The sequence below is a fragment of the Pristis pectinata genome, chromosome 2 (genome assembly GCF_009764475.1).
Source record: "Pristis pectinata isolate sPriPec2 chromosome 2, sPriPec2.1.pri, whole genome shotgun sequence".
NCBI lineage: Eukaryota > Metazoa > Chordata > Chondrichthyes > Rhinopristiformes > Pristidae > Pristis > Pristis pectinata.
Window position 1 is genome coordinate 65,207,582 of NC_067406.1, and position 19,701 is coordinate 65,227,282.

General features: G+C 40.7%; 1 protein-coding gene across 1 annotated transcript in view; it reads left to right on the forward strand.

Moving 5' to 3' along the window:
• Positions 1-19,701, forward strand: part of gabrg1 (gamma-aminobutyric acid type A receptor subunit gamma1) — a 98,892-nt gene that overhangs the window by 36,493 nt on the left and 42,698 nt on the right. The window contains exons 2-3 of the mRNA XM_052032060.1: positions 2,549-2,697; positions 10,298-10,365. Coding sequence (XP_051888020.1) covers positions 2,549-2,697; positions 10,298-10,365 — 217 coding nt within the window. The remainder of the gene's footprint in view (positions 1-2,548; positions 2,698-10,297; positions 10,366-19,701) is intronic.

A 19,701-nucleotide genomic window follows, 5' to 3' on the forward strand; every position in this document is an offset into this window, starting at 1 on the left:
GGGAGAACGTACAAACTCCTTACAGACAGTGGCCGTAATTGAACCCAGGCTCGCTGGCGCTGTAATAGCGTTACACTAACCGCTACACTACCATGTCTGCCCAAATATAGCAAATGGAGAAAAATGTTAGAAAATGTGAAGTTATTCATTTTGATGGAAAGAATAAAAAGGCAGAATACTTTTTAAATGGTGAGGAACTAATAAATCTTGATTTACAGTCAGCCATGTTCATATTGGTTCATAAAATATAAAAAGTAAATGCAGATATGGCAGTTAATTAAATGGTGTGTGGGTCTTTATTATAAGGGGATTACTGTATAAGGATAAAGAAGTCTTACTGCAACTATACAGGGCTTTGGTGAGATCACACTGAGAATACTTACTCCTATTTTGATTTCCATACCTAACAAAGGGTATAGCCCTGCAAGAAATATAGTATAGGTTTACTAGATTTTCAATTAGAATGAGGGGTTGTCCTATGAGGAAAGATTGATAGGATTGCCTTCAATTCAGAAAAATGAAAGACGATCCCTTTAAAATACACTTGATACTGAAACTTGGAGAATCTAGAACTACAGGTCAAAGTCTCAGGATAAAAGGTCAGATATTTAGGAATGAAATGAAGGGAAATTTCTCCCCTCAGATCGTAACTCTTTAGAATACAAAGGGGTGTGGAGGTTTGGAGTATATTCAAGACCAAGATCAATACATTTTTTGGTACTGAAGGAATGAAGGGAAAAGAGGGACAGGATGGAAAATGGACTAAGTGAAGGATCAAGATTAATCATCTTTAATGGAATGTTTAATGTTACGACGAAGAGTAGAATGGAAGCAAAAACATACTTCGTGCATCCATCCCTTCCCTTTCATTCTCTTTACTGAACTTGGAAACAGGGAGATCTCAATACCATGCATTCAAAACTCTTCTTTTGCTACTTGTCAGTCACGACAGCTACTCAGTTAAATGATAGTGGTGCTATACGTTCTCATGTTGCTATATTGGTTATTCATAAGAATTCATGGTATAAGCCCCTTGAGTTTTATTAGGTTAGCAGCATGAGTTAAGTTAACCTATAACAGGGGGATTCAGAGACCATCTAATAAATAGTTCATTGCTCACTCTTGACCAAAAGCCTGTGGGCTGTGCTAAACAAGTGCCTGCCTCTCACAGCATGGCTTTGCTATGTGATAGGGCATTTCTTTGTGCAAGTGCTGTGACAGAGTATATTAAGCTTCTTGTCAGCACACAATATATTGCTGCAGTAGGTGAAAGTCACCAGGAGGCTAAAGGGGTAGAATACTAGCAGAGCATCGAGGAAATATTCAATAAACTTTATTGCTAACTGCAGTAATAATGCAGAGTATAAAGTGTTATACCAGGACACAATGGGTCATCTATTCACCTTATTGTAATCCACTGACCTACAGAGGTTAAAAAGCTGCTTGCTGCTATCACAACACTGTAAATTTACACTCTATTCCCTGTGCACACTGTGATAGGAAGCAAACCATTTAACTATTCTAATGTTTGGAAATAGTTACCTTCATTTTGCTGTGAGTATGCAAATAGCAAAGAGGAGTAATAGTGTCAAGAATAAATAAGGGCATATTAAGTAATATCAACACAGATGGAGAGAAAGACAATGCAGTGATGTGCTTTGTTTAAATAACAATGATGGTGCAGCATTATCAATCAGATCCTGATGTACAAATAGGTTCACATACCCTGGAGATACCCATGACGTATCCTCACCTTCTTCCTCTTTCATTTTTTGCCGCTCTTCCTCTTTGAACTTTGTGAATAGGCCTCTGTCAGCTGCAAAAATGTACAACAAACACCAGAACAGAGATGAAGGGATGTGTCTCTAACCGGGGAAAAGAATATAGTAGGAATGCTCTGGAGTTGCTGTTAGGGCCATGGCTTTTCTTGTTATGTACAAGTTACTTCCACTTGAGAGCATTTTTCGGTTTGTAGGTGATACAAAACCTAGCAACATTATAAATCATGAACAAGATATGAACAGACCTTCAAAGGCTACAGACAAACTAGTGATAAGGACAGATGAATGGCTGATGCACTTCCATGCAAATAAATGTGGAGTGCTGCCTACCGAGAGAGACAACATGAAGTGGCAGTACAATCTAAATGGTACTATTTTGAGAACTGAAGAGAAGATACACAAGCAGGGAGATCTAGAAGTGCAGTTCACAAATCTTTCATGAGCAGCTTGAAAAAAAGAAATTTGCTGGCAGGAGAGCAGAAAAGTGGGTCTAATTGGGCAGTGCTTTCAAAGAGATGACACTGGCACAATGTGTTGAATGACCTGTTTCTGCCGTTGCATTATTCTATGATTCAATTTTTGGAAAGTTTCTTCATGAATAAAAGCCTTTTCTTAGTATGTTGTCCAGTTCTTACTGGGACCTGATAGATTTTGAAATTTTGGGGCTTTGAATAAATAATGGTAACAAGATTATTGTTAATTTTTTTTTTCTATTTTTCATTTATTGCTTCTTAAGTTTATTTTTAATGTACCATCTTTGTGTTTAGTGCAAACAAAGTAGATGAGGAAGATTATGAGGACACAATGTTAAATAGAACATGGGTCCTGGCACCAAGAGTCCATGAAAGTGATGTGACCAATATTCTGAACAACTTACTGAAAGGATATGACAACAAACTTCGACCAGATATAGGAGGTAAGCTTTTTTTGTTACAACTTATTGCACATTTTATAAACTAATGAAAGTAATTTGTCAGTGCAGATAACTTATTTGAGAGCTCAGTGGAGTAGCATTTATTTTTTAAAAGATGGAAAATTGTAAACTTATTCACTGGGGTAACATTATGGTTTATTTTGGAAAGACCTAGGAAATGAAGTAAAGGAGAAACAGAACATTCTATACAAAAGCAAACATTTTGAAAGTATGACATAAATTAAAAATGATTGGAAATAGTTGGCATGACGGGCATCACCTGAGATAGAGAAAATGAGTTTAAGTCTGAGGAAACTGAAATAAATCAGCATCATTAAAAATAAAAATATTGGAGAATTTGAAAGGACTGAAAGTCACTAAATCCCTGGGACCTGATAACCTGCATCACAAGGTTTTGAAGGAAGTGACTACGGAGATAACAGATGTACTGTTGTAATTCCATTAATTCTGGAACAGCTTCCATGGATTGGAAAGGAGCAAATGAAGCCTCACTCTTTAAAGAAGTGGGAGGAATGGAAAAATGAGGAACTACAGACAAGTTAGCTTGACATCAGCAGGAGGAAGAATGCTAGAATCTGTAATGAAAGTAATAATACCACACTTAGAAAATAATAGTAGGATTCAGCAGAGCCAACATAGATTTACGAAATGAATGTCATGTTTGACAATTCCATTAGCTCTTATTTGGAGTTACAATTAGCAGAATAGATAATAAGGAATTAGTGGATATGGTGTACTTGGACTTTCAGAGATCTTTCATAAGGTGCCACAAAAGAATGATTAAATAAAATTAGAGCACATGGGCTGGGGGTAATATACTGGCATTGATTGAGAACTGATTAAAGGATATAAACTGTTGAAATAAATGGGACATTTTCAGTTTGAAAGGGCATAACCAGTGAGGTGCGACAGTAATTGGCGCTGGAGGCGTTGCTATTCACAATTTATGTCAATGATTTGCTTGAAGGGACCATGTGCCATATGTAAAATGGAGACACTACACCACCTCCCAACCAGTATCTTGTAAGGACACCATTCCTTTCTATTAGTTTCTCCCTCTTGACTGCATCAGTTCACAAAATGAGGCTTTCCATTGCAGGATGTCTGAAATATCCTCCAGGAAATGTGGCTTCCCCTTTACTCTGGTTGACGGAGCCCTCACTCGCATTTCCTCCATTTCCCAGACTTCTGCTCTCAACCACCAGCCTGGCACCCCCAGGCAACACAGAGACAGAGATCCTTTGGTCCTCACCTTTCACCCCACACCCTCAGCATCCAGTATATCAACCTTCGTCATTTCCACCAGCTACAACATGATCCCGCTGCCAGTCACATCTTCCCCTCCCCACGTCTTCTGCTTTCTGCAGGGACCACTCTCTCCACTGACTTCCTGACTTGTTCATCCCTCCCCAACCACCCCTCCCCATTCCCTGGCACTTTCCCCTGCAAATGTAGGAGGTGCAACACTTGTCCCTACACCTTCTCCCTCACCACCATCCAGGGACCCAAACAGCCCTTCCAAGTCAGGCAAAGGTTCACATGTACCTCATCCAACTTCGTCTACTGCATTCGGCGCTTTCAATGTGGCCTGCGCGCCATTGGTGAGACTAAGCATAGGCTAGGCGACTGTTTCGTGAAATGCACCACCTTCATGCTGTTGTCTAATTAAGATGATTACAACATGCAGCCCGAGGAAGAGTGACTGCAATCACTAAGCAGGGAGCCCAAAATTGTGTTCACTAAATAAAACTGCATCTCTCAAAGTGTGGAGGCAGCATGGCAGCAGGTGGTGGCAGATTTCAGAGAATGTTCTTACTAAGGCACAGATGTCTCAGGCACTGCTTCTTGTTGAGGTTCAGGAGGAGAATGTCGCTTGCTGAACACCCTGGGTGGAGGTAGCCTCCTGTTCAATCTTCAGCTCTTCTCTCATCTGGCAATTTGTATGCCTTCTGTTCATTCTCCCAATCACACTTTACTCAAGGGGGAATGTTGATTAATCTGCTCGTGCCTGCGAGCAACTGATTTGTGTGGAAGCTTGAAATCAGAACAAGATCCTTTAGTACCTATCCACCACTCCCTGTGGACATTAACAACTTATAGAAGACTAAGTGCTGCTACAATTGCAGCAAAAGGAAGTAGAAATCAATCAAGAACCAACCTAAGAGAGGTTGATGGTCTCTTGAAATAGAGCCGGTTGAAAGGTTGTAGGATTTACCGTACAGTAGCTATTTAGTATCTCCAAAGCAAATAGCAGAGATAGAGCTATCAACAGAATGTCCTTTAAAGAAGGTAGTAAACTGTCCACTTTTTCAGGAAACATGGTTTCCCCTCTACCATGGTTGATAGAGCCCTCACTTGCATTTCCCATTTTCTCCATTTCCCATTCTTCTGCTCTCAGTCCTCGTCACCTTAAACCAGACAGAACAGAGGTAGAGTCTCCATTGTTCCTCGCCTTTCATCCTACCTTCGCATCCAGCACTTTATCTTTCATTTCTGCCAGCTGTAAAAGGATCCCACCACCGGTCACATCTTCCCCTCCTCACCTTTTTCTGTTTTACACTCTCTCCATGACTCATCCTCCTCACCCACACCTTCCCCGCATTTTCCCTGGCATTTTCCTCTGCAAACAGGAGGTGTAACACTTGTCCCCTCACCACCTCACTCACCACCATCCAGGCACCTAAACAGCCCTTCCAGATCATGCAGAGATTCAAATGCACCTCCTCCAACCTTGCCTGCTGCATTCAGTGCTCTCGATGTGGTTTCCTCTACATCAGCGAGACCAAGCGTAAATTAGACAACCGTTTCGTGGAACACCAGCACTCAGTCCGCAATGGCCACACTGAGCTCCTAGTTGTGTGCTATTTCAATTTCCCTTCCCATTCCCACACTGACCTGACTGTCCTCAGCCTTCTTCACTGCCAGGGTGAGGCCAACGGCAAACTACAAGGACAGCACCTCATATTCCACCTGGGTAGTCTACAACCTGACGGTATGAACATTGAATTTTCCAACTGCAGGCAACCCACACTCCCTGTGTTCCTTTCTCTCTCCTTCTGATCCACCCAGATTTTCCCCTTCCCCACCTGGGTCTATCTGCCCATCATCCTTCCCTTATCTGCTTTCATTTATCAGCTTCCTTACTTATCAGATTCCAGCATGTAGCCCCTTGTGTCTCCACATCACCTTCCAGGCCCTGTCTCTAGTTCCACCCTCTTCTCCCCCACACTGTTCCATCTACCCCCTTTTTTCCTTCTCTTTCCTTACCAGCAGCTGTCTCCCAACTCCACCCCTCTACCTCCCCCATTTGGCTTCTTCTGTCCATCATTCCCCTCCTCACATGGTTCCACCTATCACTTGCCTACCCCGGCCTCACCCCTTCCTCTCACCCCTCTTTACTAGTTATCTTCCTCTACACTCTCAGTCCTGATGCAGGGACTTGACCTGAGACCTTGACTTTCCCTTTAGCTCCACAGATGCTGCTCAACCCTCTGAGTTCCTCCAGCAGTTTGTTATTTTGCTCTAGTTTCCAGCATCTGCAGTCTCCTGTGTCTCCAAACTCTCAACAATGGCAGTATCTGGTACAATAAAGCATCAAAAGTCATATCTAGTACTCAGTTCTTGAAGGTATACTTACACTTACATACACTAATTTCCCTCTTAAAACAAAGTCTGTTACTTTCCCTTGCAGATCTATTGACCTCATGGTGGCCTCTGCAGGTGCATCTGGAGTCTTCCCTAGTATAAAGAAACATCTGGTTTAGTTACTGATAACACAATAAACTTGTTCCCTTGCTGGCAGACACCAAGATAGTCAGCATTTCGAATCTATGACTCTCAAAGAAAGCCCCCAGTACTTTTTATGTATTTGAATGTATATTCTTTGTTGTTAAAGAGTCATTCAGCCATACATCATGGAAATGGACCCTTTGGCCCACTATATCTATGGTGACCATTGAGTACGCCTACATACTAATCCTGTTGTCCAGCACTTTGTCCGTAGCCTTCAATGCTTTGGCAATTCAAGTGTCAAGTTGCAGCCTCCACCATCGGTTTCAAGTCGCTGCTTCCTCCACAACCCCCTCAGGTAGTGCATTCCAGATTCCAACCATCCCCAAGGTGAAAAAATCCTTCATCAGATCCTTTCTAAATTTCCCACCCATTACCTTAAAATTATGCCGAGTAGTGTCATATACCTCTGCTACGGGGGCAAATTTCTTAGTACCTATGTTGTCCATGCTCTTCATAATTTTGCACATCTCTATCACTTACCCCTCAACCTCCTCTCTCCAAGGAAAGCAAACCCAGCCTATCCAGTCTCTGCTCCTAACTGAAGCACTCCAACCCAGGCAACACCCTGATGAATCTCCTCTGCATCTTCTCCAGTGTGATCACACCTTTCCTATGGTGTGACAACCAGACAAGCACACAGTTCTCCAGCTGTGGCTTTTATAAAGTTGTACTATGACTTCCCTGCTCTTATATTTTATGCCATAGCTATTTTAAACTTGTATCCTGTGTGTTTTCTTATTCACCTCATTTATCTATGTTGCCATTTTTAGGGATCTTAGGACGAGTGAATTGAGGTCTTTTTGTTGCACAGTTCTTCCAAGGACCCTGCAATTCACTTTGAATGTCCTCACCTTATTAGTTCTTCTGAAAATACGTAATCTCACACTTTATCAGGATTATGTTCTAGCTGCCATTGCCATCTCACCAATTCATCAATATTGCCCTGTAACATCAGACCAGCCTCACTGAATTCAAGCTCAGTTCTGATCATGTTCTCATTCACCATCCTGCAGCAACTGCACTGTTCGTGCCTCTATAATCACATGACATGCTCTTGATTACTTTAGCAAGCAATACTTTGAATAAAGTGCTGGCTAACTCAGGGAAAGTCTCCCCTTCAACTACTTTCAGCCCAATCGTCACATTCCTCATCAGATGGATTGTTGTTAAATTTCATTCCGTACACATTCATCACTGCCTTCACCTTGATCATCACAGCGTCTGGTATGGAGACAGCTGCCTCTACTCACTGCTCTCTCATCCTGGGTTATAATTTCTCCCACTCTCTTAGTTATTTTATCGTAGCTATTGAACTTTCCATAACTATTTTGTTGGAACTGCAGGTTGTATCCCAAGTCTAACTGAAGACTCCTAGGTGCCACTTCCTCTATAAATATATGCATGTACATCTGATATCATTTTGGAATCAAAATGACAAACGCAATGCTCAAGAAATGTATGCTTCCAATAGACATTTTGTGCTTTCACTTATTCCCAGCCCCTGTTTTAAGCTTCCAGACTCCTCCCCTACACCCCACTATGACTTCAGGCTCTGACCAGTCCTGATTCTCCTCTTTACTCACCAGGCCTTGTTTGGCCCCACGGTCTATAACCACTGGCCCATCCTCCTCATCTACCCCCTTGAACCCTGGCTCAGTCCTGGCTGACACATTATAATTCCAAAAATATATGTCTGAAATTTGCACCTGGGGGTTCTAGACTAAAGCAATCATTAGCACCTCACAGCAATACCAGCGTAGCAATTCATTGCACTTGAATCTGGGAGACTGAGCATGGCCATGTTGAAGCAACCAAGTCAGAACTTCGTAAGGGAGTTTCTGTAGCTAAGAACAAATGAGTTGAAACATGATGGAGTTATGCAGGGTTAGATAGGTTAAAACAGGCAAACATGGTGACATGATATGTGGTCAGTAGCTCCTCTCAAGTTACAAAGAGTAGTAAGGTTACAAAGAAGTTTGCTCTGTTTTTAGACAGTTCCAGGGAGATGGGTGATGCTGGTGGCCAGGGAGCAGAGTGTGGCATCTTCTGAAGACAATGGCTTCAGCTGCGAATTTTTCATGGGACCGAATTTCTACCCATCCAGTAGTGGATGTTAGACAAGCACTGTGACAACTTCGAGGCAGTGGAGGTTTCAAGGCATGTGTTGATAAGGTTGATGTGGGCATTGTGGAAAATGACACTGTGTTTTGGATGATAGTGACAGCAGCAAGATATCCAGCAATGAGTGATGATTGAAGAATGTATTCTAATTTGTGTTGGGTTAACAGGAACAGAACAGAGATAATAAGAGAATTTTTCTCAACTTGTTTACAAGACTTTAGGCTAGATCATGCTCTAACCCCGCCCCCCCCCCCCCCCCGAGAACTAGGCTATGACCACTTCGACCCTCCAATCACCCTGACACCCAACTTCTGAAGCAATAGATTGAATAATTAAACAAGAAATTATTGAAGAAATTGAAATATAATTGAAAACAACATAAATACTACAAAAACGTTAAAGTAAATTGAAATAATTTAAGCACTTATCTTTTCCCACAGGGTTGGTGTTGGAGTTAAATGGATAAACTACGATTATATTCCTTTTAATTTAGAAGATTGTGGGATGATTTGATCAGTTTCCATGGTATTAAGTGGAATAGTCATGGTATTGGAAGAGAACTAATTTCCCAACTTGGGGAGGCTAGGATTTTTTACAGGGATGTGGGGTGAAGAGATGTTTAAAACTTAGTGTCAAGTTCATCAGGAATGCCTGGGAAACATTTCTGTTTGAAGGGTGATGCCGGTGGCCAGGGAGCAGAGTGTGAGGGATCTTCTGAAGACAATGGCTTCAGCTGCCAATTTTTCCATGGTATTAAGTTTCTGTGGTATTAAGGGGAATAGTCATGGTATTGGATGGTGATAGTCATGGTGATTGAAATTTGGAACACCTTTCCCAAGTAGTAACTGATGCCAGGACAATTTTTTATTTTAAATCTGAGATTAATATGGTAGTGTTAAATAAACGTATTGGGAGGCATGTGGGGAAGATGCCCATATGGAATTAGGTGACAGGTTAACCAAGATCAGATTGAATGGTGGACCAGATTTGAGGAGTTAAATGGTCTAATCCTGTTCCTATATAGCAATGTGGTCAATCATTATGGACATTGACTTCCTTGGTTGCAGAATGATGACAGATGTTCATTAAGTTATGTTTAATTGTAATGGATGATCATATTCAAACAGTTTATCTATTTTAGTAAAAGTAGTTAATAAGATTTTGCCAAAACCTAGATTTTTGATTAGTCAGCTGTACTAACTGTACTTCATCTGCAGTTCCATATGAGAATATTCACCTATGGATGTACAGAGCAGCAGGTTTTTCATTGTTAAAGAGAATGTGTTAACATCTTATGGATAATAGTGTTGTTAAAAGTGCCAATTAAAAACATCAAATTAGAGTTAAATATCCGAGCGATCCTATTGTTCCTTTGCATTTTTATCGGATCTATCTTACCCAGAACTGCTGCTTAAAAGAAAGCAAATTTTTTGTGCCCAGATTATAATTAAAAATAAGAATAAATTAAATGTTTACTTGTGAAACTACTTAACAAAATAGACACAATTTATTACAGCACACAATTTCACCAGAAGTTTTTGATGAACATGATTTTGTCTTGTTAAAAAGAGAAAATAATCTTTCAAAAGAGATTAAAAAAAAGCTTTTTAATTAATTAATGTGTTATACTTCTGCCATGATCACAATTGGAAATGTGGTAAATTTACAGTGAGGCCAACAATGATTGAAAGTGACATCTATGTGAACAGCATTGGACCAGTCGATGCGATTAATATGGTGAGTCAATCAGTTCATGTCAGTTGTATGTTTTTGATTGTGTTCCAGTATTACATTTTTCTAGCTTTGTTGTTTAATTATTTGTGATATACTAGGTGATGGCTATAACTTAGTTTTGCTCATTAAGTTAGGATTCGGGTCACTAAGTTCATTCAATTTTACCGACTGAAATGTTCCCATACTGCAAGGAATATAACAGATGCTGGAGAGAAGGCAAAATTGTCAGATCATTGTACTGATTGTCTTTGGTTTAAAGTGAGCTTTCTCCTAGCATCTTTTTCAGCCATTTAAGACTGTTTATAACAGTTGTATCCCCATGATATTACAGACAGAAGCCACACATAAACACAATGTATTGAGGAAAAGCCACTTAATCTATAGTTTTTCTTTTGTTTATTGGTTAGTTCCAAGAGCCAGACAATATCAGCTGATTTTCAGAATTCTGATGGGCCTTAAATATTGTGAGCCAAACCTAAACCAAGCATTGAGACATTATTGGTGGGTCACATTAAGAACTCTAATCCTTAATGTTTCAGTTTTTTGATTATCAATCAGAATGCATGGGTTCATTAAAAAGGAAAAAGGTTATTAGATTGAATTTCATTGTGGAGTAAGACCTCATCCTTCCTTATTCCTCTTGTTCATGCAGATAAGTTTTCCAACATTTTTAACAGGGAAAATAGAAATAAGTATTTAAACATCAACCGTTTTAGATTTACCCATCTACAATGAACAAACTACGAAAAAAAAATGCTTTTCCAACTTACTTAACTCAAATAAATTGATGATCAGAATTTTGGCTGATTTGGCCAGCCTAATGGCATCGAAAGTTAGACTGATGAAGTGCAACCTTGGGATTTGCAGGCATTCTATACAGTCATTCTTTACTGAGGTAGTGCTATTACAACAGTGACAATTTTATTCCTATGGCAGACTAAAATTATATACACTTCTCCGAAGTGAAACTCACAAACAGTACCAATTTCTATATATTGCTCTGTGATTAGGGTAAAAGTGTTCAGAATTTTAATTTTTGTTTTGATACGTGGTTTGTGCTGGGAAGGCCAGCATTTATAGTTCATCCCTAATTGTTCTTGAGTAGATTGTGGTGAGCCTCCTACTTGAATTGATGTAGTCCTTCTAGCGAAGATACAAAGATACCCCTACAATGCTATTGGGGAGTGGATTCCGCAATTTAGATTCAGCAACAGTGAAGAAATGGTGATGTATCATATATCTCAGGATGGTGTGCAACTTAAAGGGGAACCTACAGGTGGTGGTGTTTCCATGTCCCTCTGCCTTTGTACTTGTTGGTAGAGGTTGTGAATTAGGGAGGTGCTATCAGAGTAGCCTAGGTGATTAACTGGAGTGTAATCTGTAGACAATACACACTGCAGCCATGGTACCCTGATGGTCAGGGGAATGAATGTTTAGAGTGGTGAATGGAGTTCCTAAGAAGCAGGCAGCAACGTCCTGGATGATGTTGAGTTTCTGAGTATTGATAGAGTTGCACTGGTGAGGTAAGTGGAGTATATTCCATCATGCTCCTCCGTTGTACCTTTTATATGGTGGAAAGGAGGTGAGTCACTTGCCAGAGGGTACCGGGCCTTAGACTTCAAAGTCAAAGTCAAAGTCGAGTTTATTGTCATATGCACACGTACATGTTTGCACAGGTGCAATGAAAAACTTACTTGCGGCAGCATCAGAGGCACATAACATCATACAAGCAGCATTCACAAGAAAAGCATAAATTAAGCATAAATTATACACAATTTTTACAAGAAAGAACACACTTAGAACAAAAAAAAATGTCAATTTTTTGTATTATTTATTGTCCTGTTCGTGTAGCCACAGTATTTATGCTGAGTTTCTAATTAATGGTGATCCCTGGTGTGTTGATGGTCGGCGACCCACTAATGATGATACCATTAGATATTAACAGTAGGTGATTAGATTCTTCCTTATAGGAGATGGTCATTGCCTGGCATTCTGATGGCACAAATGTTACTCATTACTTATCAGCCATGCCTGAATGTTGTTCAGATATGGGCTGCTTTATTTTTGAGATGTTATGAATGGAATTGAACATTGTGCAAATATCAGCAAACAAAACCACTTCTGATCTTATGATGGGAGGAAGATCATTAATGAAGCAGCTGAAGATCATTGGGTCTAGGACACTGTCCTAATGAACATCTGCAGCCATATCAGAGGGATAACTAACCCTCATCATCTTTCTTTGTGTGACATCTGACTCTAACTATTCGACCTTTATTCTATTGATGCCCATTGACTTCAGTTTTCCCAGGGCTCCATGATGTCACACTTGTTCAAATGCTGCCATGCTGTCAAGGGAGATTACTCTCACCTCACTCCTGGAATTCAGTGCATTGGTCTCTGTTCAGACAATGACAGTGGTGAGGTCTGGGGCTGAGCAGAAGCCCAAACTGGAAATCAGTGAGCAGTTTTCTGAAGACTTGATAGTGCTGCTTCATCACCTTTCATCACTTGCTGAAGGCTTGAGAGTAAACAAGTTGGGTGGTGATTAGTCAGACTGGATTTGTCTTGTTTTGTGAAGAAGACATACCGAACAGTTCTGCATATAGTTGGGTAGATGCCAGTGTTGTAACAGTACTGGAGCAGCTTGGCTGTAGGTGTGGATATTCAGGAGCCCTGGTCTTCAGTACCTCAGCTGGAATGTTTTCTGGTCCCATTGCCCTTGCTTTCTGCTGGTTCCCCATAGCTTGTGGGGTGAATTGAATTGGCTGCAAACTGTCCTTTGTGACAGTAGAAACCTCAGGAGGAAGCTGAGTTGATCATCAATGCAACTCTTTTGGATAAATATATTCCAAAATCTGATTTGGTTTTGGTTCGACAACAGCAGAGGAACTACAATTTGCTAAAATGGTCTGGCAGTTTTCATACTGCAGCCATTAATAATCATTCTAACTTTTCTCTAGGAATTAATTGGGTAATTTTCAATAATTGGACGGAACATGAAATCATTTTGTCGGAACGCTTTTAGCTGACATAACATTCAATGACAAGGTCGGTCAAAGGAAAATAGAATAGTTCAAAGAATCATCCTTATTCTTCTGCTCGTGCCTGTGAGGTTTTTCCACTCATGCGTGTGTGGTTTTTCCACTCATGTGTATGAAGCTGTTCTAAACAAAGCACAAGCATATCATCATACAGCAGCTAGAATGATCCCCTGACAGTAACTAAGTCTGTTGCTGCTCTGAGTGCCTCTCTTGGAATTCCACTGAGAATGAAGCTCAGACCACTAATGCCATATTTGTAGAAATGTTTGCTGTAAGTTTCATAATGCCATCTATTGGTATGTGTCTCAGTTTGAAAACTGAATTGTCAAGGTTTTATCATGCACTGTATAATTAATTGCAAGGTATTAGTTGAATTATTCTAGTGTACCAGAGGGATCTGTACTGTATTGTTTTAGTTTTAAAGCAAGAGCTCTGACACTGAATCAATTTGATAATGCTTTCAGTTTTTACAAACTCTAATGAGAGGGCAATGAAAATTAATTTAAATGTATTATAAAATCCCAAAATAATACCACAAATGCCTTCACGAAAATCTTCTGAACAATTATGCATATTACAAAGTGTTACTTGGGTTGGTGGGGTTGAAGAGATTTTTGTTTGTTTAGTGTTGTCAAAATGAACCCTGAGAAGCATTTTTTTGTTGTTCGTTTACAAGAAGATGGTGTTACTGACAAAGTCAGCATATTTTTCTCAGCCCTAGTTCACCGTAAAATAGTTGTAGTGAAACACCTTCAAGAACTAATCCAGTCTTTTGGTGATGATACTCACACAGTGCTTGTTGGATAGGGAGTTCCAGTAATTAGACCAACAACAGTTTACCTCCAGATAAAGCTATTCTATGGTATGGAAACAACTTAAAGATTTTGCCATTCCCAAGCACCAGCTTTCTTAATCCCTCCAACTGTTAGAGATTTAGGATTTATAAGATACTGTTGAAGATGCCTCAGTGAGATGCTGCAGTGCATTATGTGGATAAGACACACTGCGGTCACGTTGTGCTGTTGGTGAATGGAGGAAACAGTTAGTGCTAACCTTTGGGTGCTAACCGAGAGAGCTACTTGGCTTTAGATGGTAATAAAAACAGAATATACTGGAAAAACTCAGCAGGTCGGGCAGCAGTCAAACTCAGCAGGGGAAACAGTCAACAGTTCAGATCTGCAACCCCACATCAGAACCGAATGCCCATGATATTCCTATAGCCTGATCTGCTGAATTTTTCTAGCATTTTCTGTTTTTATTTCAGATTTCCAGCATCTGCAGTTTTCTCTGATTTTGCTTTGGATGGTATTTAGTTTCTTGAATGTTGTTATGACTGAACTCATCCAGAGATTTCCAAATGGTGGAAAGTGTTTATATGTTAGAAGGTGAATTCTTCACTGCAGGATACCCAATATCTAGTTTGCTGTTGCAGGTAGAGTATTTATGTGATGTTTCAGTCAAGAATGCTGGAAATTCAGGGTGGAATTCAGGTTTCAGGGTGGAAATGTCAAATACTAGACGGAGGACATAGATTTAAGGTGAGAGAGGGAAATCTTAATGGGGTTGTGCGAGCTAAGTGTTTTACACAGAGAGTGGTAGGCACCTGGAATGCGCTGTCAGGGGATGTGGTAGGAGCAGATACAATGGGAATGTTTAAGAGACATTTAGACAGACTCATGGACAGGCAGGGAATAGAGGGATATGGACCATGTGGTCAGGTGGGATTGGTTAGATTGGCATCATGGTCAGCACAGACATAGTGGGCTGAAGGGCCTCTCCTTGTGCTGTACTGTTCTATGTTCTAATTGGACAACTTAGAAGAATAAAGAACTATTAGTACTTAACTCAAAAAAGATCTGAAATAGCAAGCTTAACAAAGATTAAGATTCTGAAGTTTGCTAAAGGGGCTGGAGCGAAAGGAATAAATGTGTTTTTTTCTTCCAAGGATTAGTTATAAAAACCAGTTAAGAATCCTGTTACACTGCAGTAGGAGGGCATACTGAAAGCAATGAGATGCGTGATTGGATTGAAGAGAGCCTGCAGGAATATCATCAGCACTACATTACCAGTAGTTATGTCATCTTTGCACAGAATGTTTTTGCTGCAGGGATATTCCAAGTGCCTTAGAAATCCACCATTTTGTCATTATTCAAATCATTATACAAGTATCAGAAGCCTTGTCTTGCCACTAATTTGGCCATACAAACTGAAGTCCTGGGCAGCATGTAGTTAACAAACAGGATAGCCAAAGGTGGAAAAACTCAGGGGTCAATGTCTTCCAATATGACTTATGTTTCAATACTACAATTTGTCTGTTGGACTTGGTTCAGACCATCAAGACCTTGGATCATTTTTCCATTTTAAAGGACTATATATGTTATAATAACATATTTCCCGTTTCAGATTGCAGTTAGCTTTGTTCTGGCTGTAGAAAGCTGAATGTATTCTACCTGATGTAGTTTTGAACAATTGCATTTTCTTTTGCATGTTGAAAGAATGAAATTGTAATGCACATTAAAATTGATTAAAATGAGCCAAGGTAGATAAGGTGCAGGATTTGATGCATATTTCATTTGTATGTTGTGAACTTCAGTATGCCGAATCACAGAGTACTCTATTATTCACTGTAACTTAAGAAGGAATAACACTGATGGGTAGCTGAATAGCGACTAGCCAGATGGCGAGGGTAGAGATGGCCCACACTCTTCCTGTAACCAAACTTAATGTGTATGCAGGATTTTAAGAGACCTGCTTTGTTGGAATTACATTGAGTTCTTTACTTTCAGAAGTTGCATCCATTGTAACCAGCACAGATGGCAAAGGACATCTTCTGATGTGTGTGCCAACTTGTTGCATCTGTTCTATTATACACTTCCCACACTGTTCTATGTGAGCACAGAGCAGTGGGATGTCAAAGATCCGGTCCCTCATTCCTCTCACATTGTTATCTGCAACCATTATAAAAATGAGTTGAAACATGCCATGAGCACTTCTTGAAGGTTACGTCTCAAAACCTCCATCGCAGCTGTTAGAACTCTCACAAGAGAATATAAAAGTATGTTTTAATGATCCACGGTCTCTTGGTCTGACTGTTTGCTTGTAAGGCACATGATTCTCTATCAGGGCAACAATTGTGCTCCACTAATTCTCTATGTGATACCCTTTATAAGTGCCACGTCAACCATGACATTCCCCCTTGCTGCATCATCTATATCTTCCTTTGCAGTTCAGCTGCTGCAAAGCAGGCTATGCAATCAGGATTCTGCCTGAACAGTGGGCAGTATAAAGCACATTACAGCTTGGGATAATCTCTGATTCAGTCTCGTTCCCAGACAGGAACCAGGCAGGAATGGTTCATGTAGTCTGAGTCAAAAATAATGATCCCTACAGAACAGTGTAAATGGATTCCATGCCTAGACATTGGACTTCAGTTAAATGCTGTTCCATCCCTGAAGTGACAAGGCTCTTGATGTCTGCAGCTGGTAAATTCAGGACTGCAGAGACACAGACTGCGAATAACACATTTCATGCCCTCAGTTTGTGAAAGTTGCAAGATACATTTTTTGATGTGACTACTGAAGCTGAGTCAACTAGTATTTTATTTTGTTGAAACGCCCATGAAGATCTTAATCTCTGGTCTGCACAATTGAAAGAGCTCTTGGGTGCAGTTCCACAAACTCTACCTGAACTTTCTGTTCCTATATGCTTTATACTTCAATGAAATCTAACTTCCGAACCTGCCGACTTACCTTTCTCAAATAAATTTAGAAATCGCAACCATCCATGTTTGATATTGAGTCCTTGGAACTTGAAAATTCATCTCCATAAAGAGCAACTGACTTGGGAGAAAAGTCACCAGGCACAGATCAGACTTACAATTTTATTTAATTTTCTGTGAAAAATCCTTTCATTTTCCTATGCTTTCTGTCTTAAGTGTAAGGGGCATGATAAAGAAGTTTGCAGATGAGAAAAATTGATTGCTTGTTTAAAATGGAAGAGGAAAGTTTTCAATTTTAGGTATAGGTGGTTGAGTTAGTTGGCTAGAGAAATTGCAAATGGAATATGATCATAAGAAAATTGAGGTAATGTATCAGGAGAGCTGCAACAAAGCGAGTGAATGCAATAAAAGCAGAAAATGCTGGAAACCAGAAAAAACAGTTAATGTTTCGTCAGAACTGGGGAAGAGAAAAAGATAAATTACTTTTAATTTGCAGAGAAGATGGGGGAAGGATGGGTAGAGCAAAGGGAATATCTCTGATAGGGTGAGATCAATTGGGTTAATGGGGCAGTTACAAGCACATTATGTTTCTTTGCCTGTGTAATGTGTTGCAATGGCCCCCATTAATCCACTCTCCAGTGGCTGAAGCAAGATGAGTGAAGGGCAATTAACTTTCAGTGAGGAAGAGTATGAACGGTTTTGAAGGACGCCTCAAGCAGGTTCAGCTCATGAAGATTGTCATCATCCTCCATCTGCGCTATAATGAGATCCCCACCGAAGGATCTATCACAGCCTGAAATCTGGAGCAGACTGGGGCCAAGCATGGTACTGATATTGCACCAACTTGGGCTTTTTGCTCAAGTTCACCACCTCACCTCCAAATGTTGCCCCTGGAATGGAGAGCGGGGAACTCCCAACTTTCTCTGTCATAACTCTAGAACCAAATCGCCCCAACATGTAATTGAGTACAGTACGCGGATGATGCCTGTCAGCTCCAAACCGTCTTTTACTGAAGTATAGGAGAGTATGGACCTTATGCTAAATATACAGAAGGCTAAGATCCTTCACCAGTTTTCCCACTGCCACATCCAATATCCATAATAATATTCCTACTCAAGCTCTTGTATCACAGGAGCCATAGCTCAGTGAAATGCACCACTAATGCCAATGTACTAGCATCATGATTTGGCTGCCTCTGGAAAAGGGTTTTAGAAGATCAAGAACTCAAACACAGCACAAATCTCACTGTCTTCCTTGCCGTCCTGTATATTTCTGAGACTTGGATCACCTACTACAGGCACTTCAAAGACCAAGAGAAGAACCATCAACATTGCTGCTGTAAAATCTTCCAAATCCATTGGTAGGTTCAGTGAACTTGTATCAATGTTGCATCCCAGTACAACATCCCCAGCATCAAAACTGTGATCACACTCAATCAGTGGGCTGGCTACATCACTCGCATGCTGATAATGCAGTCCTGAAATAAGCACCAAAATGTTTCAAGGACATCCTTGAAGTTCTAGTGGAACAATGTTGTGATTGTACTAACTCATGGAATCCCTGGCCTGAGAATGCACAGACTGGCAGAGAAGCATTTGGGAAGGTGACAATCACATTGAGTCTCTGTGGCAGGAGCATGTGGAGGGCAGAGCAAGCAGTGGAAAGTGCATGCTGTAATCCAATCAATCCACGCACCCACTGCATGGAGCTTCAGATGTCCCACATATAGCAGATCCTGCAGGTCCCATAGAAGACCTCAGAACCTGCAGAAATGGAGTGGAAACAGGTCATCTTTGACACGAAGAGATTGCCTAAAGAAAAAGAAAAGCTGGGATGACGTACCTACATGACTGGAATGTTAGGTGACTGGGTGACAGATGGTGCAATAAACAGTGTCTGAGGCTCTTGCTGCAGTTGCTGTTAAAGTTACGTTTACGGACCATATCTACATGTGAGGTGCTGTTGAACCTTTTATAGCATTGCATCCATGTTGCGAGGCCAGGACTCCAGGCATGTTCACTACAGGCACTGTAGTGTAGCGCTTAGCGTGACGCTATAACAGTGCCAGCGACCCGGGTTCAATTCCGGCCGCCATCTGTAAGGAGTTTGTATGCTCTCCCCGTGTCTGCGTGGGTTTCCTCCGGGTGCTCCGGTTTCCTCCCACATTCCATACAGGTTAGGAAGTTGTGGGTATGCTATGTTGACGCCGGAAGCGTGGTGACACTTGTGGGCTGCCCCCAGAACACTTTGCACAAAAAGAAGCATTTCACTGTGTGTTTCGATGTACATGTGAATAATAAAAGATATCTTGTCTTGTCTTGCCTTGTCCTCCTAAAACCCCCGAAGGATGTGATTGGAAACCCTCCTGGTGCTTTGCCAATCTAAGGCATCTCTCCTCCGCACTAGTTGCTCCACAAAGGCAACATCAGGAGATCCCAGAGTCCAGCCTCTGTAATATTCAGTGTACCCTCAAGTCAAAATGAATTCCAGAAGGCCCACCGGCAACTGCTGCTGCTACAGTGCATTTCCCCTTTAAGAGATTCCAGCTGATTTAATATAGCACAGGCTATTTTTTTA